The sequence below is a fragment of the Chenopodium album genome, chromosome 18, assembly GCF_948465745.1.
Source record: "Chenopodium album chromosome 18, dcCheAlbu1.1, whole genome shotgun sequence".
Taxonomy (NCBI): Eukaryota; Viridiplantae; Streptophyta; class Magnoliopsida; order Caryophyllales; family Amaranthaceae; genus Chenopodium; species Chenopodium album.
In genome coordinates this window covers 5,238,222-5,262,880 of record NC_137851.1, presented here as the reverse complement: position 1 = coordinate 5,262,880, position 24,659 = coordinate 5,238,222, and the positions used below count along the sequence as shown (strand labels likewise).

The 24,659-nt window shown below is 34.9% G+C and overlaps 2 protein-coding genes and 1 pseudogene across 7 annotated transcripts; all 3 read right to left on the bottom strand.

The window, feature by feature from the left end:
* Positions 1-25: 25 nt before the first annotated feature.
* On the bottom strand, positions 26-6,114 carry LOC145591636 (LEAF RUST 10 DISEASE-RESISTANCE LOCUS RECEPTOR-LIKE PROTEIN KINASE-like 2.4 pseudogene; annotated as a pseudogene). Its single transcript, XR_014102343.1, has 3 exons — positions 5,349-6,114; positions 1,609-1,647; positions 26-1,514 (listed from the first exon to the last, which is right to left on the bottom strand). The product of XR_014102343.1 is annotated as an LEAF RUST 10 DISEASE-RESISTANCE LOCUS RECEPTOR-LIKE PROTEIN KINASE-like 2.4 pseudogene (transcript).
* A 504-nt stretch (positions 6,115-6,618) lies between these two features.
* On the bottom strand, positions 6,619-10,953 carry LOC145591635 (LEAF RUST 10 DISEASE-RESISTANCE LOCUS RECEPTOR-LIKE PROTEIN KINASE-like 2.4). The gene is made up of 3 exons (XM_081648151.1): positions 10,206-10,953; positions 8,798-8,842; positions 6,619-8,702 (listed from the first exon to the last, which is right to left on the bottom strand). The coding sequence occupies exons 1-3, from the start codon at positions 10,951-10,953 to the stop codon at positions 7,549-7,551; spliced, it is 1,947 nt and encodes a 648-aa protein (XP_081504277.1). The 3' UTR covers positions 6,619-7,548.
* Positions 10,954-13,470: 2,517 nt separating this feature from the next.
* On the bottom strand, positions 13,471-23,702 carry LOC145591290 (uncharacterized). 5 transcript variants are annotated; one of them, XM_081647702.1, is made up of 9 exons: positions 23,541-23,702; positions 23,194-23,260; positions 22,659-22,762; positions 22,345-22,421; positions 21,462-21,618; positions 16,463-16,751; positions 15,899-16,052; positions 15,083-15,284; positions 13,471-13,776 (listed from the first exon to the last, which is right to left on the bottom strand). In XM_081647702.1, exons 6-9 carry the CDS (start codon positions 16,615-16,617, stop codon positions 13,676-13,678), a joined length of 612 nt encoding a protein of 203 aa, XP_081503828.1. In that variant the 5' UTR covers positions 16,618-16,751; positions 21,462-21,618; positions 22,345-22,421; positions 22,659-22,762; positions 23,194-23,260; positions 23,541-23,702; the 3' UTR covers positions 13,471-13,675. The 5 variants fall into 5 exon arrangements, with proteins under 5 accessions (XP_081503828.1, XP_081503827.1, XP_081503830.1 ...); XM_081647701.1 differs by having other exon boundaries at positions 22,358-22,421; XM_081647704.1 differs by having other exon boundaries at positions 22,358-22,418.
* Between the last annotated feature and the right edge of the window lie 957 nt (positions 23,703-24,659).

The following is a 24,659-nucleotide window of genomic DNA, read 5'->3' as shown; positions in this document are numbered from 1 at the left end:
TATTGCTCAATATTCCCCCATTTTATACTGCTTGCCATTAATTAGGCAAATGCAATGTAGATTTTTAGAATGCTCCGAGAGTTTCATTACATGAAATGGTTATCTGATGTCTATTTCTTGCTTCTGCAGAGGAGCTAAATCTAGAGACTAATTATACCCTTCCAAAGAAATGATTTTAGAAAACCAATTACAAAATTCTTAGAAACATTGTCTTCGAAAGTGTATCGGTGATATTGTGGTAAACTGTTACTCGGTTACTCCGTAATAGTTGATCAAAGAAGTATATGACTATAGGCTTTAGCCATAGTGACACCAAATAATCAAATGTTGTTCACAGTGCTCCCATCTCCAAAGTTGCTTGGAACCAATCTCCTATTCAGATGACCCGTTTATCAGTTGTATTTCTAATGTCGCAGTGTTAGTAGATGAATCATGTTGATGATGTGACTTAGGAGGAGAGGACAGAGATGGGATGGGAGGAATCTGCAGTAACTCAATGTCTCCTTCGAGCATTTCCAGTGCTTTGCTGATTGATGGCCGACTTGAAGGATTCGTTTGGATGCACCACAAGCTAACTATTACTAATTTCTTTTGTATTGCTTTCTCTTCATCATTTGAGATTCCCAGAAGCTCATGGTCCTCTTTAAGCTCAAACTGCTTATATATGTAGTGAGGAAAATATAGCTCACTGCCTGTCTTCTCACTTCCAGCAATACTGTTTTTTCTACAACCAACTAAATCTAAAACCAGCATCCCAAAACTGTAGACATCTGATTTGTGGGAAGCACCGCCAAAGCCTCTACAAAATACTTCAGGAGCAATGTATCCTGGTGTGCCTCTTGTGCCAGACATTGTCATCAAACTCTTTGTTTGTACATATGACTTAGCTAAGCCAAAATCTGAGATTTTTGGACAGAATTTTGCATCCAACAGTATGTTGTGAGGCTTAATGTCAAAGTGCAAAATACGTGTCCTACAACCTTGGTGCAGGTACTCTAAGCCTCGTCCAATGCCAATTGCAATCTGGAGTAACGTTTCCCATGCTATTGAATTCTGATTTTGACCACAGTATATGTACTTGTCTAGTGAACCTTTAGGCAAGAACTCATAAACTAGAGCCCTAATGTGTCCTTGATAGCAATAACCTAAAAGAGTGACAATGTTAACATGATTAGTCTCACTAATGCTGGCAATTTCATTAATGAAATCTGCTCCCTCGCTATTATGATTTTTCAGTAACTTAACCGCAACAGGAGAGCTATCTTGTAGTATGCCTTTGTATACACCACCATAGCCGCCTTCACCCAGTTTTTCTTGAAAGAAACTAGTCATTTTCTTTATTTCCCCATAGGTATATCTTTTCGGAGCATGTTCTCCATAGCGCTTGAGCATAACTTCCACATCTTGGCTGTCTTTTCTTTCATCCTTTGTTAAGATAAGTTTCTGAGGTGCCTTTTTTCTTTTGAAATAAAATAGAACAATTGCAACCATGGCCGACCCAACTACCAAAGAAGCTATATGCAGAAAAATACTTCGTATTAGATTTTACAAGGTTGAAATAATAATTAGTTCCTGTACTTATTGTAAACAAAGTTTGACATATATCACCTGATAGTGTAATCTTCAACCATTTCTTATGGGATGATCCTGCAAGAATATTCTTGAAGATTCAGCATATTAAGTGAGGTTGGTAAATCATCAAAGCCATTAGTCATTACCCTTGTTTTGGTTAAAGGAGTTATTTCAAATCCTGACAATCTAGTTGTAATTTCAATTTCCATAAGAGCTCAAAGTATAATTTATACAGAGTGTGTGCCTAAATTCTAGCATTTCAAGGTTAGGTAATGAAACATGCTACTACTGGATGGTACATTTGTCTAGAAGGACAAAGAACAGTTTCGGGGGGAGGGGGGGGGGGGGGGGGGAAGGAAAGATGCAAGTCTATACTAATCTAGTACCGCTGTGTGCTCCTTCCTCACGCTATTACCGATCTCATAAACAATGAAATAAACTATGATAATTAAGAGATAGTGGCTTTTTGGGTAGGGAATTACATAATGTTTATTCAGGCAGATGATCACTAGGCTGACTAATCAAGATTGAACTTAGATTTAGGTAGGAAAATTAGTGTAAGGAACTAAGATTTACCAATTGAAGGACAAGGAATCACAAGAACATATTCCCTTAGCCACCAGCTTTGACAACAGTCTTTTTCTCATGAGTAGCTGATTGCCTGATTACTCAATGTTAACAAGAACCAAAATAGCATGCATCATTCTATTATTAGTTGCAGTCTCTCCAAAGTAATCGACTGTCATAATCCAACTAGGACAATAGGTGATCAAGAAACAATCAAATGAATACAATAAAAAAGGATTAACTGAAATTAATGTTAACAATCATAAGGGGCACAACTGCTGAATAACAGCTTGGTACTAGACATTCAATTCTATACAGAAAGTCTGCTTAATTTTGTGATTAACTCTTATTGAAAAGTTGGTTTGCTTGACTCGTTAATTCCCCCATTAGTCACTATTAGTGGCCTTGAAGAACAGAACAAACGAAGTATCTGTCTGAAAAATCTACAGCATATGTTTCCAGTGTGGAATTGACTTTGACTAAAAAAAACCCAACTATTACGTAGTAGAATTGTATTGTCTGAGTATCAAATGGTTTACTCTTCTATGCATATTGCAGTGATAGTAAAATTATGATCAAGACATAATAAAGCTTTTGGTATGGAGTCGCATAAATTATTTAAGCAGCAGATCAAATAACAGAAAATAATCAAAGGTATAATAAACTTTTGGGTATGGAGTCATAAATTAAGCAGACCATCTAATATTATTGTTTAATCTAAGTTATTCAGAAGATTCAGCATAACCAAATGAAATTGAAAGGATTCATACCGTAATGGTAATAGCAAGTGGAATTTCTCTGGCTAAAATCATACCCACACTCCCCACCTCTTTCACGGCATTCATCACAGTTTTCGTTGTCAGCTATCCATTTTAATTGGAACCCTTTTGCAAAGGCACTCCTTACGCTGTCTGAACCATTCAAAATGTCTACAGATTGATTGAATAATGGGACAATGATATTGCTTTGGCATGGAATTTCCCTCTTGAGAACGGTCAAGAATTAAATCACCCCACTCCCGGTGCAACTCCTCGACTCAGTAAACACTACTGAAAAGTCTATCTGCTAGACTCGTTAACTTCCCCATTTGAAAAATCTACAAGATATGTTTCCAGAGTGGGAATTGACTAAAGACTTAAAAACCCAACAATAACGTAGTAGAATCATGTTGTCTAAGTATCAAATGGTTTACATCTTTTATGCATACTATAGTGTCAGTGATATACTCCGTCCATCCCTTGTATTTTGCCTCAATTTCCTATTTGGTCCGTCCCTCTAATTTTACCCCATTATATTTTTGGACATATGGACTCACGCCTTTACTTTGACAATCATCCCATTAACCCCACCACTTTTTTCTCTCACTTTTTTCCAACCAAAAATTAATAAAGTAACATTACACTATGGGGCAAAAAATTAAACTAATACTCATATTAGAACTTCTGAAATGATGAGCTAGATCGGCAGAGTAAGTTATACGAGTATCATAGAAATGGAAAGGTTAACTCCTGAATGGTTAGTTCTTTCTCCTACAATATAATTGCCTAGTGGTGAGTAGATCGATCATTCATGCCAAGTATTCTATATAGGCCAATAGACTACGTGAATGATCTGATTTCATAACAATTTATCAATTCAAGACTGCAGTTAAATGATCAACAACAGAAGTTTGATTGCATTAAACTAAAGTTATACAGTAGGTTAAGTAGCTAACGAAAAATTTGCTAGAAAAAGTACAGGGGTTTTACCAGGGCATTTAGAAGCATAAGGTTGATCAGGACAAAAGCAAGTAAATCTACTCATAGTAGTATTATACCCACATTCCCCACCTGATTTGCGACACTTATCACACAAATCATTCTCTGCTTTCCACTCTAACTCAAAACCATAGCGCAATGCTGCCATTAAGCTTAACGTATCTACTATCCTCAGAGCAGACGATTCAGAATTGGTAACAGGCACAGTAATGCTTCTGTTGCATTTATCCCGTGGGATAGTCCTGCCTAAGGGGGACGACTCTAAATCCTTGGAGTACGAGGATCACTACTAGAATAAGCACACGTAAATGAATTAGTCATTGGCATAGAAACATTAGGACAACCATAGTAAAAGGTGACATTATCATCCAGGTCTACATAACTGAAGAGGTCGCAGTTTATGCTGGTATATATTATGCAGATTCCCAGGGCAATAACCATCCCAGTAGTCTTTTCTCGCAACAGTAATAATAGGTTGATCTGGTTTCACCCCAACAACGTAATACCTCTCTGACGACGTAACTGAGATATCTGGAGGGCTGCTGCTGCAGTTAAGCTGAAACCCGGGATAACCACAGTAATCAGGACGAGTGTTACCGCCATAGAAAGGGTAACTTAAGTTAGAGAGAGTTCCACAGTCAAAGGGCTTGTTGCATTCTTCGTACCTCTCATCATCAGCATAAGCATAATGTTGGAGGTGGAATAAACGAAAGATGATGAAGAGGACGAGGAAGAAGGAAGAGAACTCCATGTTGAAGTGAAAAATGAAGAAAGATTGATTATCAAAGTGAAGAGATAAAAGGCTATTGAACGTATATGGAACTTTCCTGTCAACTCATGTGGAAATTTGAAAGATATAGAAGTGGAGGAAAAAATATAGACCTGTCTTCATACAGAGTATTATTTTATAGTTAGGGGTGTTTGCGGTCCGATTTGAAATTGTGTCAGAGCAAACTGCACCACATAAAAACCAAAAAACTTTAAAAACCCAACAAGTGAAATTGTGTTAGAACTTTATAATACTACGTACTATAATACTTCATATGAAAGATTCTATTAAGTGTAAGCAATAAGTGAAAAATGGTGAAGGGAATGATTTGAGGGAGAAGGAAGCAGAGAAGAAAGATCCAAGTAAGTAATGAATAGATTAAGTTTGATAATCATTTGTCATCTTTGACTACTTTTCCTAGGACTGTCCCTTTTGATGGGGCTGGAAAAAGGGGTTAATTAGTTCAATTTCAAAAAAGAGGGCTATTGATGTTGAAAATTCTTAAGAGTAATAAATTAATTATGGCCAACACGTAAAAATTGAACCAAACACTCCTAAGGTATGATCAAGACACGTTATTACAACACAACTACTGAACGATGCAATTGCCAATATTTATCACATGTCACATGTGACAGACAATTGTGGCCTAAGATGCAATCAAATAAGAACAATGAGCATACCTGATTTAGCAGAAGATATTGAGTTGTTGCATGGTGTATCTCCAATACTTCCATCTAGGCAAAGACATGATATCTTATTTTTACTAAGATCAAAACCACATCTACCCTTTGATGCTTCACATTCAACACATAAATCTTCACCCTGAACCTTATAGATTGCTTCAAACCCTTTCCCAATGATTTGACTAGGACTCCACTTCCCTATTTGTGCAGCTGAAGAATCAACAACCGGGACCACAATGCTAGCAAAACACCCACTTGGGCCGATTGCTCCTTCTACCGGATAACCATCAGTGTCATTAGTACCATAGATTTTGCAAGTAAATTGACTAGGATTAGGCGTATAAGGAGGGGGGCACCCGTATAGAACCGTAAGATTACGGGATCCAGGCGCATAATCAAATAGCTCGGGATCAATAGTGGTGTTTATAAATTTCTGCAGGCAAATTCCTTGAAGAAAATCCTCCCTGGCCATCTTCAGAACTTGTGTATTTTGATTGATGTCAAGGACATGATATTTCATACCCTTGCTTTGTATAGTAGTGGTAGCATTGTTCTCGCAACTGAGCTCTAAGTCCGGGTAACCACATTCCTTCGGCCTAGTGTCGCCTCCCCAGAAGGGAAACCCAGCTTTGACATTGCCACACCTAAAGTAATTCCCACAGCTATCATACAATTGTAGGTCACTGCCAAAACTGGTTGGAAAACAGAAAATAACCAAGAATATTGTCATGGACAGTACTATTGGCAGATGAAAAGGAGCCATATTTGGTAGATGTTGGTTAAGTGAATAGAAAAGTGCAGTGTTTAAAGTATATGAAGGCACTAATTGATTAAATAAAAAAAAAAATAAAAATAAAATAGATGTAGACTGTTGACTTACAAGTTTGACATAATCTTGATTATTCCACTACATTGAATACGTTGTCGGCAAAATCTTTCAAACGTTTTGATATTCTAAATTAAAAAATAAAATAAAATAAAATTTCAGAGCAGTTATGAGATAATGAGATTGAAATTATTATTGATTTAAGCATAATTCAGTTTAGAATAACACAAATTGATACATTTTGTAAGGGGTTACTACTTTATTCTACGTATTTCTTGATGAAATGATTTAGCTGAGAAGAATTTATTTTAAACGTAAATAGATGGGGAAGCTAGTAACATAAATTGATTATCTGTTGTTTATTTCTTGCAGAATAACTATATATAGATACAAACAAACCCTTCCAAAGCAAATATTATTACAAAACTGTTAGATGCAATATATCTTTGAAAGTGTATCAGTTGATTTTGTGGTAGTAATGAGTAATTCCCTGTTTCTCCTATTGATTAACAACATTCGTTTCTCATGGGGGCAATACAGTAATTTCCGGGGATATGAGTGGTTTTATATATTGTGAGGTGTTTCTGACTATGTCCAGCTGTACAAGTAGTGCAAAAGAAAAGATGACGGAGTTAACTTTCACCGTTAACTTACAAGTGAAGATCTGCATCTTGTTCGCAAATTCAAGTGTACCCAAAGTGAAGATCGAGGGATTAAGTCTATTTCCCTTAATTTTGAAATTAAATCTGGACTCATGACAAAATTTTGATATATTTGTAAATTGGTCTTCTTTTGGCATCCACTCTTTGCTCTTCTTCTTCCCTTTACTCACCTCCATCCATGGAATTCAAAGACTTTCAATGGAGATTTTAAAGCTCGCGAACATGTTCAATGGAGTAGGAAGTAAAACCTTACCATTTGGGGTTAACCATGCCCTTATTTCCCCATTTCTGTTAGGGTTTTTCGTTAATACGGCGGCGAAGCCGCCTGAAAGACAAAGGAGGACAATAAAGATGGAGGAACACAAAGAATATGGTGGAGGTGCGAGCTGAAGGACACGAAGGAGATGTGGTTGACAGCTTTAATGGAGGACGAAGGTGTTGGAGGACAGTAGAATGAGGAACATTGATAATGTTTGATTACATTAACGGCATCCCATATACTCAGCTGCTCATGCCAACTAAGCATGTCCCACATATGTCTACTCATCAGCACAACAACACCAAAAAGTTGGAAAAAATTGCAAATATGCCACTAGAGAAACAAAACCCGTTTCTCATGAAGAGTAACTGGGGTCTCCTCGGTAGTAATTAACCATAGTGACACCAATAATCAAATGTATACTGCCTCCATTTCCAAAGTTGCTTTGAGTCAATCTCCTATTCGATCAGATGACCCATTTGTCAGTTGTAATTCTAATGTCGCAGTGTTAGTAGATGAATCATGTTGATGATGTGACTTGGGAGGAGAGGATAGAGATGGGATGGGAGGAATCTGCAGTAACTCGGTGTCTCCTTCGAGCATTTCCAGTGCTCTGCTGATTGATGGCCGACTTGAAGGATTCGTTTGGATGCACCACAAGCTAACTATTACTAATTTCTTTTGTATTGCTTTCTCTTCATCATTTGAGATTCCAAGAAGCTCATGGTCCTCTTTAAGCTCAAACTGCTTGTATATATAGTGAGGAAAATATAGCTCACTGCCCGTCTTCTCACTTCCAGCAATACTGTTTTTTCTACACCCAACTAAATCTAAAACCAGCATCCCGAAACTGTAGACATCTGATTTGTGGGAAGCACCGCCGAAGCCTCTACAAAATACTTCAGGAGCAATGTATCCTGGTGTGCCTCTTGTGCCAGACATTGTCATCAAACTCTTTGTTTGTTCATATGACTTAGCTAAGCCAAAATCTGAGATTTTCGGACAGAATTTTGCATCCAACAGTATGTTGTGAGGCTTAATGTCGAAGTGCAAAATACGTGTCCTACAACCTTGGTGCAGGTAATCTAAGCCTCGTCCAGTGCCAATCGCAATCTGGAGTAACGTTTCCCATGCTAGTAAATTCTGATTTTGACCACAGTATATATGCTTGTCAAGTGAACCATTAGGCAAGAACTCATAAACTAAAGCTCTTTTCCGTCCTTGATAGCAATAACCTAAAAGAGTGACGATGTTAACATGATTAGTATCACTAATGCTGGCAACTTCATTAATGAAATCTGTTCCCTTGCAATTAGGATTTTTCAGTAACTTAACAGCAACAGGAGAACCATCTTGTAGTTTGCCTTTGTAAACACCACCATAGCCGCCTTCACCAAGTTTGTCTTGAAAGCAATTAGTCATTTTCTTTATATCACCGTAGGTGTATCTTTTCGGAGCATATTCTCCGTAGCGCTTAAGCATAACTTCCACATCGTGGCTGTCTTTTCTTTCTTCCTTTGTTAAGATGAGTTTTTGGGATGCCTTAGTTCTTGTGAAGTAAAACAACATAATTGCAACCATGGCTGACCCAACTACTAAAGAAGCTACATGCAGAAAAATACTTCGTATTAGATTTCACAAGGTTGATATAGTTGGTTACTTACTCCGTACTTAAAGTAAACAAAGTATGACATATCACCTGTAATTATTAGTGTAATCTCCAACAATTCCTTATGGGACTTTCCTGCAAGAATATTCTTGAAGATTCAGCATATTAAGCGAGGTTGGTAAATCAGAGCCATTACCCATTTACCCTTGTTTTGCTTAAAGGAGTTGTTTCAAACTTTCAAATCCTGACAGTCTAGTTGTAATTTCAATTTCCATAAGAGTTCTAACTTCTAAGTATAATTTATACAGAGATTATTGTGTACGTAAATTCTAGCATTTCAAGGTTATGCAATGAAACATGCTTCTACGTACATTTGCCTAGAAGGACAAAGAACAGTTTTGAAAAAAAAAAAAAAAAAAAAAAAAAAAAAGGAAAGATGCAAGTCTACACCAATCTGAGCTATCTAGCACTGCTTCCTCAAGCTATTACCGATCTCATGATTAAACAATGAAAATAACCTATAAATACGATAATTAAGAGATAGTAAAGCTTTTAGGTATGAAATCACATAATGCTTATTCAGGCAGATGATCAATAGCCTTACTAATCAAGATTCAACTTAGATTTAGGTACGAAAATTAGTGTAAGGAACTAAGATTTACCAGTTGAAGGATAAGGAATCACAAGAAAACATTTCCTTAGCCACCAGTTTTGACAACAGTCTTTTTCTTATGACTGGTTGATAACTTAATGTTAACAAAAACCAAATTATCATGAAATAAGATTAACAACCGAAGGCATATTGCATCAATAATTTTGAAATCAATATTAACAATCAAATTAAGGGGGCACAACTGCTGAATAACAGCTTGGTATGTACCAGACATTCAATTCTTTACAGAAAGTCTGCTTAATTTTGTGACTAACACATACTGAAAAGTCGGTCTGCCAGACTCTTTGTTTTCCCCATTAGTCACTATTAGTGGCCTTGAAGAACAGAACAAGCGAAGTATCTGTTTGAAAATTCTACAGGATATGTTTCCAGTGTGGAATTGTGACTTTGACTAAAAAAAACCCTAATTATTACGTAGTAGAATCATATTGTCTGAGTATCAAATGGTTTACATCTTCTATGCATATTGCAGTGATAGTAAAATCATGATCAAGACATAATAAAGCTTTTGGTATGGAGTCACATAAAAATTATTTAAGGCTTAAAACAGCATATCATCAAATAACAGACAATAATCAAAGGTTTAATCCTGGTTAATCAGAAGATATTGTATAACCAAATAAATGCAAAAGAAAGGATGCAATTTGATACACATAAATAAGCTTGCAGAGAGCTAGTTTGATGACATCGGAGGACCAAATCAACAAGATATAGTTAAGCTTTTGCGTATGGAGTCACGTTAATTAAGCAGACCATCTTATCAGGATTTAATCTAAGTTATTCAAAAGTTTCAGCATAACCAAATGAAAATGAAAGGATTCATACCATGAAAATGAAAGGATTCATAGCAAGCGGAAATTCTCTGGCTAAAATCATACCCACACTCCCCACCTCTTTCACGGCATTTATCACAATTTTCGTTGTCAGCTATCCACTCTAATTCGAAGCCTTTTTCAAAGGCACTCCTTACGCTGTCTGAATCTTTCAAAATGTCTACAGATTGATTGAATAATGGGACAATGATATTGCTTTGGCATGGAGTTTGTGTGATATAATCATCATCAATATTAAATAAAACTCCAGGAAGACTACTATTTATGTTGGGACAATTATACGAAATTTCTGAACTTGTGGATACAGGACTTGAAAGTCGAGGGCAATTATAGTAAAAGGTAAAATTTGCAACTTCATCTGCGTACTTGTAAAGGTTGTATTTTAAGGTGGTATTGAACAAAATATTCGGGCAGGGAGTATTCCGGAAGTCTTTTGGAGCAACACCGATAGTATGTGAGCTTGGATCCATCCATAGAAGATGGTATTTCTCCGATGACTCTGTCACTGAAATCTCTGGGATTTCACCATATTCATGGCTGCAGTTGAGCTTATAGCCAGGATAGCCACAGTAATCTGGGCGGGTATCATCGTCATAGAAAGGGTAACTTATGTTTAAACCTCCACACTGAATCACCATTTTGCAATCATCGTATTTGCTAGCCTCGACAGACACGTGGAGTAGGATCAAGAGGAAGATGATCATCATGAGTATGAAAGATGATTGAAAAGAGAGCTTCATCTTTCTTAGTCTTAGAGAATGTTTAATAAAGAAGGAGAAGAGTTTTAATTTTGTTGGCCTTATTTCACTAAAGTCAGTCAGTCTACTAGACTCATTAACCTCCCCTTTTGAAAAATCTTCATAATAATTTTCTATTATGGCCTCCTTTGTCTTCACTCGTCACCAAACATCCTTAGCCTAATTAATGTTCCTAAAAGTCAAAACGTTGGAAGTAAATAAGAAAAAAAAAAAAAAAAAAAAGCCAGAGGATTTTTTTAAGCTTTTCAAGCTTAAGCAATGAAACCTGTTTCAACTGACCAATAACCACAGTTGGCCAATTCAAGACCAGCGCCAGTCAACCTGGAATTGGAACAGACGAAGTTGGTTTAAGCCTCAATTGGTTATGTTTGGCAATAGTAGTGTTTTACTCCGCTAAGGTTAGCCTGTAAAATGGCTTTCGAACCCTTGAATGAATTATTAGAAATCAGAACGATTTTTGTGCCTTTAAAAAACCAATACCAATCCAACAAGATAAAAGATAGGCTTTAAGTGTTCACAAATTACTACCTTTACAAATCTCAATAACATCCAACATTATTATTTCTAGAGTCAAAAATCTAAAGTCTACCCACTTAAAATAACTACAGGATTCAAGCCTACCCCAACACACAGGTCGGTAGGAAATGGGTGGGTTCGGTACTTTAGGGCTATGTTACTCAGACTCGAGTACACATGTACGACATGTACTTGAGATGAAACGAAGAGTACGAGTTACATAGCTTCCGGTACAGGCTAACCCATGGAATGGTCCTCCCTATCCTAAAGCCTGTGGTTACCTACACCAGAAACTCAATGAAAACAGTTGATAAGAAAGGAAAAGATGCAATTTCATACGACTAGATAAGTTTACAGACAGCTAGTTTGATGGCATCAGAGGATCAAATCAACATAGTAAAGCTTTTGGGTATGGAGTCACATAAGATTAGCAGACCATCTAATCAAGATTTAATCTAAGTCATTCAGAAGATTTAGTATAACCAATTGAACATGAAAGGATTCATACCGTAGCAAGTGAAATGTCTCTGGCTAAAATCATACCCACACTCCCCACCTGATTTTCGGCAATCATCACATTTATTGTTGTCAGCTATCCATTCTAATTCGAAGCCTTTTTCAAAGGCACTCTTTACGCTATCTGAATCTTTCAAAATGTCTCCAGATTGATTTAATAATGGGACAATGATATTGCTTTGGCATTGAAATTGTGGTCTATAATCATCACCAATCTTAAAGTAAACTCCAGGAAGACTATAATTTATGTTCGGACAATACAGACTTGCTGAACCTGGGCGTGACATAACAGGAATTGAAGGAGGAGTAGGACAATCATAGTAGAAGGTAAAATTTGCAACTTCATTCGCGTACTCGTAAAGGATGGTGTTTAAGGTGGTATTGAACAAACTTTCCGTATCCGGGCAGGAAGTATTTCAGAATTCTTTTGGAGTAACAGAGATTGTATGTGAACTTGGATCCATCCATAGAAGACGATGTTTCTCTGATGACTGAGTCACTGAAATCTCAGGAATACCACCATATTCATCGTCGCAGTCGAGCTTAAAGCCAGGATAGCCACAATATTCTGGGCGGGTTTTTTCGTCATAGAAAGGGTAGCCTATGTCGCTTAAATCTCCGCACCGAATCCGCCTTTTGCATTCTTCGTATTTGTTAGCCTCGACAGACACATGGAGTAGGATCAAGAGGAATATGATGATCATGAGGAAGAAAGATGATTGAAAACAGAGCTTCATCTTTCTGAAATTTAGAGAAGGTTTAATGAAGAAAAGGAGATCAAAAGATAACAAAACTGAAGGGAATGATGGACAAATGAATGCTGGTTTGATTAAAAAAAAAAAAAAAAAAAGATTTTGATGTCTGTACTTCAAGTCATCTCCATAAATATCAAGATACACAAAAAACAAAGACGGAGATCAACTAAATAAAAGTCTATTACAAATTTGCTTATATCAACTTATCAATTGATGAAGAGAAAAGACTATGGAATTTCCCTTTGAGAACGGTCAAGAATTAAATCACCGCACACTCCCGGTGCAACTCCTTGTCAAGTGAACCATTAGGCTGGAGCTCATGGTTCAATGACTAATCAGGCAATTAAAAGTAAATTAATGTGCATTAAGGTTATAATCAATAAAGAATTTGCAATAAAAAGTAAATTAATGTTGCTCACTTCATAAAAGAGTAAAGCAATTTGATCATTTTTGCACAAGACCATTAAAATGAAAGTAAATTAGGACTATCTCTTTGAAAAGTCCAAAATAAAAAATAAGACTAATATTATGAAAATTAAAGGACCAAGGGAGTAACAAAAATTAAAAAAGACGCTAATTTGCTGACTCGGGAAATCAACTTGACCCAATAATATTAATCTTTCCAAGCAATTGGGGCACAATGGCAATGGTGCAAAGATCGTGGAAACTTAGGTATGAAATAGAAAAAATGACATGAAGACACTTTTGCAACTCTTATGAACTAAGTCTGCATACTTCTCATATATAGAATCTAGGTTATACAAATATTTATACTACATATTAACTTCAAATTCCATGAAAAAGTTGTGCCTAGCATCTCCAACACAAATATTTATACTAGTCAATATTAACTTCAAATTCCACACTAGTTGCTAATGATAGTAGATGCCAGCAAACAACATTCTTGTACATCATGCTCACATCAAGGACTTTTTTAAGCCACTTTTGAAAGATGCCGGATGAGAAATCCACCCTTCAGGACATATCGAGCAGTCGCCTTCGCATGCAGCTTCAGCACCTATAGGACATCAAGTAAATTAGACCATCAGAAATTAAGGAGCCATGATTGTGTGTGAGAGAGATGTGTTCATTTTCATTATAACTTTTTTTTTTTTTTTTTTTTTGACATTCCTTTCTTCCTTACCAACCCTTGAACCCTTGTTCAAGTGCAGCCAAGCAATTGATTTATGCCAACAAGACACAAGGAGGGTTGGTCATTTTCATTATAACTTACTGTATGAGATAGTGTTAGTTTTTCTATTAAAAAAACAGGGGACCAACTAAGCATACATACAAACCCACTGCAAGAATAACACTGCTCCACAATCAGGCCTACTTGCGAATTTGGCAAGCATCAAGGCCTGCCACAGCCAACACGTACCCCTCAGATCACACAGCAGCCTCACACATTCCAATATTTAGGGCATCAACAAGGTTTTATTATATTACAAAATTCATATAACTTTCATAAAAATAATTTCTCACACTTCCTTGAGACCTATGCTAGATTTTGGAAGAATATGATGTAATCATGTAACCATTAAGCCCTTCATCACTCCCCTCTGCCCTCAGCATAAAGTCATTTGAGAGCCTTGGGTTTAGGAGGAGGAACAAACTAGCATCAGTAATTTAATGAGACAAAATAAAATTAAAAAAAATACCGCCAAAACAAAAATAATACACTGATTAGTAATTTCTGACTACATACAAAAAAAAGTAGATGGCAGCATGAACCAAAAAAAAAAAAAAAAAAAAACACAAAGGTTGAGTTAACTATGATAGTATGTATGGCATAGTGAGCATAATCACAAAGAACTAAAATCAAGCAGCAAAATACTGATCGTACGGAGCACTAGCACCAAACATTAGGTAAGATTAAAGGCATTACACAATACAAAGGCATACATTTTGCGGGATAATGAGGCCATTCACTTTGAATCCTACGACAGACAAAAAAAACTACAAAATATCAAGGATGCCAAATCTCAAAGGTTCAAATGATACACCAACAAGAAACCATGCCATCCAAAATATTATTCATCGATTTATACCATGCCATCCAAAATATTATTCATCGATTTATACCATGCCATCCAAAATATTATTCATCGATTTATACTCAGTTATGTTATACAGATTCACATTAACAGTAATGCAACCTAACAACCCAAGACAAATCTAGTCTCTCGGCTCTGTCCTTAGAAGGTTGGCCAGGTAAGACTGGAAAAGTAATTAGTTTACATGAGATGGGTAAAATATAAAAGAATATACACTTAAATGTTGAGTATTAAAAACATAGGTAAAATGATGATGAGAGGCCTTACCGTCTAGCATACTGCAAAAAGTGAGGGACGATATCGCAGCAGGTGTATCCATGAATTCCGCAAAGAAAAGTTTGGTGGAAAAATCACCAGGCTTGAAAGGTGCTGATTCAGGTTTGGCAGTGAAGTTGCAATGACAAGCGTAATTGTTATCCATTCCAGAAACGATCAGATCAACACAATCCTCATACTCATAATCTGTGTTCTGCAGGGCATTTTAAAAAATTAATAATAAGAAAAAAAATTAAATTCCATGACATAACATAGTGCACCCCTACTTGGCTACTTATAGAGTACTCTTCCATATTAAGTGTGCTATAAGGTTATAAACAAGTTTTTAAAGAGGAACGGTCTTTCAATATTTACAATTGATAATCACAACGGACATATAATAGTGCATCCAACTTATGTAGTAGCCTTTGAGTCACATTATCTGCCTTATGATATTATGCACACATTTTCACACAGGAACAGTCCTTAGGTAACTGCGAGTTATAATCACAATGAATGAATTGACAATTATAGCGCATCCAACTTATATAGTAGTCCTTGCTCCTTTCAGTTGTGTCATATAAGGTTATGCACAAGTTTTTACATAGGAATGGTCAATTGGTATTCACAAGTGATAATCACAACGGACAAATAAAACTTCACCAATATTATATTAAAAGTCCCTTCACACAAAGTTTAACATAGATACGATACTTTGGTAATTGCAAACTCGCAGTATTAATCACAACGGACATATAAATATAATGGTGCACCCAACTTATAGAAATAATCACTTCATTCAGGATATTTAAGTTAATATACACATACATATTTTTTGTTGAAGTAAGCCAAAGCCATGGGATAAAAATCAACCATCTTATCACGACGACCCTGATCAGTATTGTGCCTAAAACAGTCGGTGCCTGGGATTTGAGTACCCCTCTCGGGAATGGTAGTTGGAAAATAGGCCATGGACTTCAACCTGGTAATAGTATGTTTAATTAGCCAGATTTAATTTGATCATTAAATACTCGCAATTTCATGAAATTGAGAAAACAATTATATCAAACCCTAACTACATACTGAAACTGAATTCCAAACACACACACACACAGTTGAAATCACAAATTTCACAATTACAATACTAAATACCCATAATTAAGTTCAATCATCCCCAATTCACGAATCTGAAATCTGATAGATTATGACATGGAAAACTAATTATCCCAAACCATAAACACACTGCTACCTGAGACTACAATTACAATTATACTCGTAATTTCAACCCCAATTCACGAGTTTGAAAAATTAAGGCATGAAAAATCAATTATCCCAAAACCTAGATTTGATATGAAATTAATTCTGCTGAGATTGAAATTACAATTCACTTACTTTTCACTCATTGCAGCAAAAATCTTACACTGTGCATCAAAATCAAAGCGTTCCGCGCTGTAGGGCTCATACCCATCAAACGGATCTCGAGGAGGAGAAGAGATTGTCAATGAGGCCATTGATTCTTCCATCACAGTATTTAGGGTTTCCGACATTTTTTCGTTTTTCGATTTGTGAATTCTGCTAGTTTTGAGGGATAAAGAAATATCTCTGCTATTTATGCTGGCAAGAGCCGACTTAAACAAAATAAAGACGCTTTTGGACCAGAACACCCTCAAGGAGTCCAAGCCTAAAAATTGATCAAACTCAATCAATTAGTATTACGTGCATCATGATGCAAATATTTACAAGGCCCAGGAAGTCCACACAAAAAAAGCCCACATGGAGTTCAGTTTTTATTAAAAAATAACCGTTCCTACTCTCTATAATCGCCATATCTATTTTTTATTACATTTAAAAAAAATTCTCTCTCCTCTCATAAATTATGAACCTTCCTCGATTAATTCTTTTGTATTTTCTTTCTTCTCTCACCATTTTTTTCTCTCTAACAACTACAATCTGCCATGGCGAAAAACGAAGAACACACTGAAAAAATCACTCAAAAAGATAAACAAATTGTAAAATTGAAACTATATTCTACTATATAATTGTCTTTTTGATTTTTTCTTTTTTTTGGGTAGAAAATCGAAATTATATACTCCTACTGAAGAGGGTGAAGGCCATATGAGTTTTTTCACCCAAAAAACTTATTATTTGTGGATCTCAAGCCGAATTAGTGCTAACTCGCATATTGTATTGCTTCAGATGAAGTTTTTTATTAAGGCGATCGTTGATCGAATCTGCGATGTAACTAGTTCTAAGGTGATTTGTACTTGTGTTGGAATTTTATATTTCCTAGGAATTGTTTCTAAGTGCTGTTTGACTATCTTTCATTAATGAACTCCTATTTCTTCTCGTCAAAAAAAGAAAAGAAGATGTGTAAGCAGGGGCGAAGCCAGGAATAAAAACCTAAGGGGGCCAAAAAACAATAAAGTTAACCCAAAAAAAAAAAAAAAAAAAAAAGCTCATAAAGGGTAGTCGAACTTGAGACCTCCCTCTACATACAAAGCTCCAACAACCAACTAGGCTATCACTAACAACATAATATATAGGGTAAATATTTGCTATTTATTAGTTAATTTAGGGGGGCCAGAATACATATTATATACATCACCACTTGGGCCACGGGGGGCCGGGCCTCCACCAGCCCCCCCCCCCCCGGCTCCGCCCCTATGTGTAAGTAATTTATTGTTCAAATTAGCTACCTAAAACTTCTGATGAGACACAAGAAGCAACACAAAAAGCCCCCAACACTTCTAATAACACAAAAACCTCTGAACCCCCTACAAAAACTTCTGAATCCAGATCACTGAACACCCTTCAAAAACAATTGAACCACCTTCAAAAACCTCTATATCCCAACCACAAATCACTAAACACCCTACAAAAACCTTTGAACCCCTTACAAAAACTTTCAAACCCCAATCACAAGCCACTGAACATCCTACAAAAACTTCTAAACCCCAACTATAAACCACTGAACACCCTACAAATACCTCTAAACCCCCTACAAAAACTTTTAAACCCCAACCACAAATCACTGAACACTCTACAAAAAACCTCTGAACTCCCTACAAAAACTTCTAAACGCCCTTCAAAAATTTCTGCACCAAAAGACACTGGTCAGAATGCTGCCAGCCTTCAAACTTTCCTTAAAAGTACAGAATGCCAATTTTTATTTATTTATTTATTTTTTATTTTTTAATGATTACAAAATACATAGAATTAAATAAAGTTCATAAGTAATGTATCATTTGTTCAGAATTATAATTAAGATGTTCACAAATCCAAAAATATATGTCAGTAAAAATATATATTTATAGGAAATGTATCCTACTTTCATATTTTAAACTTAAAATGTTCAAAATACTAAATTATTACCAAAAACAAAACCGTTTATAATAGAATACACAAATATCACTAAAAAAAAATCAAAATAATATGAAAGCTACATATTTCGAAACTCAAACCTAGTGATTTAGATAATGGAGTCTTATCGAAAAATAATCATCTCTGTCGTCTCAACCACCTTCTCCTCGTCAAATCCGTCATTTTTAACTTCACTTCATTGCAAAAACTCCATTAACAAAGCTTTAAATTTAAGGTTGAAGAAAACAAACTTTGAAATTAATATATAGTGATCAACAATGGTAATGAAGGAATTAAATCAAAAATAGAATAATGAATGAATTTAAGAAAAAGAAAAATAGAGGAGAGAGAAATCAGAAATTATGAATTGTAAGAGGTGGAGATGAAGGATCTCAATCTATGGTGATCAACAATGGTCAATGGTGATGAAGAAATTAAATAAAAAACAAAATAGTGAATTAATTTAAGAGAGAGAAAAATAGAAGAGAGAGAAGATAGAGGAGAGGGAAACCAGAAATTTAGAAAGTGTGGGGGAGGAGAAGAGAGGAGAGAAAAAAATACTAAGGAGAGACTACTGAGAGAATAATTTAAAAGAAGAAAGTTACGGCCGGCAACTAATAACTACGTGGCGTCAATTCATTGGTGGTGCACACAATTTCAGGTACACCATGGTGCATCTTATAATTTGCGCAAACTCGATGTCCAATAGCCCAAAAAAAACATTTGTATACATAAATACATCTAGACCTGTCAATCGGGTCGGGTTCGGGTCGGGTTCGGGTCGGATCATTTCCGGTCACGGGTCGAGAAATGCTCAACCCTAACGCAAAGTTTCGGGTTCAGGTCAACCCAACGGGTTTAGAAGTATTTTTTATTTAATTCTTTTTTGCCTAATTTTTATAATTTTCTGATTTTTCAAGCTTACTTTGCTATTTTTTTTTCCAATTTTTTAATCGAATTTTTTTTTTTCCAATTCAAAACAACTAAAATTGGGAACTCATTGTAATAGTATAACAATTTCGAATGACCCATATGAACTAACAATACTTGAACAGAAATAGTCTATTACAACCCAGTTATACAAAGCAGCCAGAACTGTTATAATTATACGAAGCAGCTACTACTATTACATCCCAATTATACGAAACAAATTCCATTGTTTTAGGCCAACCATACAAAACAGTCAAATCCATTTCATACCAGTTACACAAAATAGGATACATTGCATTAGCCAATTTCTCTAATACGGTATTACTACCCAATCCCAATTCGATTTTTGTCAATTGAATGAAAATTTGATCCAAACAAAGATTAAACAACCACAAATAGAATAAAGAGTATACAAAAACCCCAAAATTCATCATACTCAAGCGTTAAAAAAAAAACGAAATTAAACCCTAAATTAAATTGTAAAATGGAGCAACAAAATTATGAGAGATTGTGAAGATTACCTTGGCAACAACAACGAACAATTTGTAGGGAAGATCAAGCGACAAATTTCGTTTGAATAATGATAGCACAAGCTCAAATTGATTTGAGTATTGAATGAATTTTTTGATTGAAAATTTTGGGGTTTTAGATTGAAAATCAGAGGGAGTTTGAGAGAGAGGGTATATTTGGGTATGTTTTGAAATGAAAAAAATGAACGGGGAAGGAAGAAATGAAAAAAATGGTTTTGGCTATAAGAGTTTGCTAAAACTTGACTCTGAACAACTTTGTGCCGCAATATTTTGATTGTCAATTGCAATCATGATTGATTTTTTCTTTTCTTTTTTTGAAACCATGTTTGATTTTTTCGTAATCAACTTAATTTCATTTTTTTTTTTTAGGGAATCAACTTAATTTCATTATATGCTACATAATACAACCAATATGTTTTTATATAACAAAAAAAAAAAAAAAAAAAAAAAAAAAAAAAAAAAAGGTTGGGTAAAAAAACAAAAAAAGTTGTCTAAAAGTAGTACATCACAACAAATAGAAAATGAAGATATTGATATACAGGAAGAGCAAAAGCACTAAGAGTAACTAGCAAATTTTTTCAAAAAATAAAATAAAATTAAAAAAAATAAAATTAACTAGCAATAATTAAAAAAATAACTAACCTGTTATAATAGGTTTAACAAGTAAATTTTTTTTTTTTTTTTTTTTTTTTTGAAACAAGGTTTAACAAGTAAATGGAGTAATAATAGAAGACCCATACTAAAATTTAGATTATACAATGATCTCATAGTTGGGATTAATATGAGAATACCTCTCATAGTTTAGATTATTCATGTGAATTTTTCCTTTTTTTTTGTGGATCCCAAAAGTTAACCCAAGGTACTCAATTTTTAACTATGGGTACTCAATTCTTTTGAGTGAATTAATTTTTATGGCTGGAAATAGGAAAAGAGTACCCAAACAGTGAAAAAAAATAAAAAAATTTGAGTACTCAAACGGTGAAAAAATCAACAATTGAGGGCTCATTCATTGTGTTAACTCGTTTCTTTTGTGTTTAGAGGCAAGTAAGTTGGCTAATTCATTTAATAGCTCCAATAGTTAAGCTAATTGTAAATTAATTTATTTAAAATTAATAATAACTTTTATCTAACAAATATTCACCAAGCTAATTAGAGCTAATCTATGTTATATAGACTCGGGTACCCATGTCCGACATGGATATGTGTCTAAGCATCCGACTCGGCTATCTTGTGAAAAAAATCCATGATTTTGAACCAAAAGTGAAGTGTGCAAGTGTCATACCCATGATATCCATGTCCGAGTGCCTGACATGGGTACTTGAGGTGAAATGAAGGGTTCATGTAACAAAGGAGCTAATTAGCTTACCAAAGCTAATCAACAAGATGTGCAACAATGGTATAACTATTAGCTTAAGATTTTTAATATTTACAAGCTAATCCCTTTTTTAAACCATTGGAGTTGCTCTAAACGCTAATCGTTACCCCATAGTAACAAGGATAGATTAGTAAAACAGAAGAACAACATATTTGCTGAGAAGAATGAAAAGAGGGGGAAAAGTTGTGCATATCACCTGGTTTAGCCACAACATGAAGAAAGCAGAATGCATGATCTGTAATTGAACATCCTCTAACATCCTCTAACGAATATAACCGTCGATGAAGAAAGCAGCTATTATCAGCAACATTCAGCGCAGCCCATTTTCTGTTGATGTTCAATTCACTAAGGGCCTGTACCATGGCAGGGTAATATTCAATCAGCGAAACACATAGTAAGGAGAAAAACCCGTAAAAACTATTCTTTTTTCCATTTTTTCAGGAGGTCCAAAATGTGCAAGTAGCAAAAAAACGTATTAGCAATTAATTGAAAATATTGGGTCACACATATTTTAACACTATATAAGCATATAGAAACCTTTCTCCTAGAGATAGTATGCTCAAAGAATTTTCCTAACCAGGCCTTTTACACATCCAAACACAAACATTTGTGCCTTTTACTTGAGAGTGAACTGATCCCAGGAAAAATCTTTGAGCATACTAAATTATTGCTTTCTGAGCCCAGACATAGATGTTACTTGAGAGTGAACTAATCCCAAAATAAGTTAGCCTCTGTAGTAAGCCTTTTCGTAATTATTTTCCACTGAGAGATGTTTGTATAAACATTGTTTAAGGATCTTCCAATTTTTGTTAGGTCTGTGAGACATCAAATCCTTTTGAAACAACTCAATTCTATCTAAATTACGCAGGATGATTCATGAAATCATAACTATTATTATGTTCCCTTGAATTTTATGTCATAAACCAGTTTATTGAATAATGAGACCAGCAAAGTAATATTCAGTATATCCACTAGGAAGTCATTTCCAAAATCTTGCATAATTTCCACCACGAATAGTAATGGAAAAATCTAATAGACAAAGGATGGAATTACACATAACATGCCATTCCAGTTCAGACCTCAACTGTTCACCTGTCATATACGAAATTAACCAGCATCTGTGTCTCCAAGCACGGTGGTAGTTCATCTTTGACTTCTACAGAGAAAATACAGAATTAATATCCTTCTCTAGGAAAAAAAAAAGTTAATTACTTGTCCCATTCAATTTTTATTTAAAATACACTTAGCACATTTTCATGGTAAGTACAAGTACACTTCCTTTTCAATGAGAAGTTGGAGAAAAAAAATTCACCGCCCAAAAGTAAGAAAAGAAGATGAACATGAAACCAGCAATTTGCTATGAAGCCACACAAACAATGAATAGGAAATAAACCTTTACGATACTCAGTTCAGCAACTGAAATTAAACCTCTGCTATTTTGTGAACAAGCTCAGATTCTTTTGCCATCTTTCAGCAATTCTCTTGATAACTCACCTCCTATCAAGAAGTGCAGTTACGGAGGTCAGAAAACACCAAAACCACATAAATAATACGGTGATAAAAAGAGTAGCAGACAAACACCAATTTTCAGTAAAAGCATAAACATGAAATTGCCTCCCTGACAAAATTGACAAAGCATAAAACTTATCGCCTCAGCACTTGAATCCAAAATGTTAGCCCTAGATTGAACAGGTCAAACAACCACTATTCCATGTCATAAGTGACAAGAACCCTTGAAAGATTAAAATTTTGCCAATTAATTTGCAGCACAATCACAGTTATACAAAAAAGAGGGTTTATTCCAACTGAGATTGATTAGAAAGAGAAACATGAACAAGCACTTTCAGATTTAGGAGCAACAGAAAGAACAAAAAAACAAAATTCTTCTCTCTTTCACATGATATTCAGTCCAAGTCAATAAATCCCACCTCATTATTTTTCCTTCAACTTCACCATCTTCGTTGTAATCATTTCAGCATCTTCCCCTTCATTGAGCTGGGATGCAAAATGAATTAAGCTCATTTATATGTTTTATAGCAGGGAAATCGAAATAAAAAGTGTATCAAATCATTAATCCACATCAGGGAATTGATATTATATGATGAAATCCAAACGCAAACACCCTTCTTTTATTCAGGTATAACAATCATAACATCAAACAAATCTAAATATATAACATAAATTGAAAACATTACAAAACATATCTTGTATTCTGCATCTATCAAATTAAACAGAGATAAAACCATAAAATAATTGTCAAAAAAATAATACGAACCTGGTAATCATGTGTAGCCATAAAATTAAAAATGATGTTTTCCATTTGAGCAGCAGATGGATCTGCGAAAATTTTCTTTAATTCATCTCCATTTTTTTATTTTTTTTAGGAACGGAAAAGCAAGAGACAGAACTCTAGTTTTAACCTATAATTTTTTTCTTTGTTGACATGACAATTTTTTTCACTTCACATCTACTGTACACATTATCTAGTGGGGATTGTCGGATTGGGCACTGCCGTTTTTTACCGTTATTACTAAAAAAAAAAAAAATCAATTCACCCACACTACGTCACTACCTACCACCAAACAAAATTTACCACATATTCTACTTTTTTTTTTTTTTTTTAGGGGCGGAAAAGCAAGAGACAGAACTCTAGTTTTAACCTGACAATTTTTTTTTTTTTGACATGACAATTTTTTTCACTTCACATCTACTGTACACATAATCTAATGGGGATTGCCGGATTAGGCACTGCCGTTTTTTACCATTATTACTAAAAAAAAAAAATCAATTCACCCACACTACGTCACTACCTACCACCAAACAAAATTTACCACATATTCTACTTTTTTTTTTAGGGGTGGAAAAGCAAGAGACAGAACTCTAGTTTTTAACTTGACAATTTTTTTCTTATTTGACATGACAATTTTTTTCACTTCACATCTACTGTACACATTATCTAATGGGGATTGCCGGATTGGACACTGCCGTTTTTTACCGTTATTACTAAAAAAAAAAATCAATTCACCCACACTACGTCACTACCTACCACCAAACAAAATTTACCACATATTCTACTTTTTTTTTTTTGTTTGAGTTAAGGAAAACACAGTACTTTTATTTTTTATTTTAATTTGTACAAAACTACAAAGGGCAAAAAAGTACAAAACACACATATAGTAATACTTCCTTCGTCCCTGTATATATAGTTTCTATTTATGTTTTTTTTAATGATATTTAAAAATATGAGGAGTAGGTGCATGAGATACATTGATTAAAAAATATTTCGAAAAAAAAAAGTACATTAATAAAAGTGAAAAGTATCATTATAGTAAAAAATTAGAGAGATAAAGTAGAAAAAAGTACAAGGTATGTATAAAATTCAAAGGTAATGTAG

Excerpts from the sequence above, each read along its gene's own strand:
- LOC145591290 (XM_081647702.1), bottom strand. The coding sequence starts at position 16,617 with ATGTCGGAAACCCTAAATACTGTGATGGAAGAATCAATGGCCTCATTG. Across the intron at positions 15,285-15,898 it reads CTTACTTCAACAAAAAATAT|AACACAGATTATGAGTATGA; the intron begins GTATGTGTATAT and ends AATGCCCTGCAG. Across the intron at positions 13,777-15,082 it reads TTTTTGCAGTATGCTAGACG|GTGCTGAAGCTGCATGCGAA; the intron begins GTAAGGCCTCTC and ends GATGTCCTATAG.
- LOC145591635 (XM_081648151.1), bottom strand. The coding sequence starts at position 10,953 with ATGAAGCTCTCTTTTCAATCATCTTTCATACTCATGATGATCATCTTC. Across the intron at positions 8,843-10,205 it reads TGAATCCTTTCATTTTCATG|GAAAGTCCCATAAGGAATTG; the intron begins GTATGAATCCTT and ends ATATTCTTGCAG. Across the intron at positions 8,703-8,797 it reads GATTACACTAATAATTACAG|CTTCTTTAGTAGTTGGGTCA; the intron begins GTGATATGTCAT and ends TTCTGCATGTAG.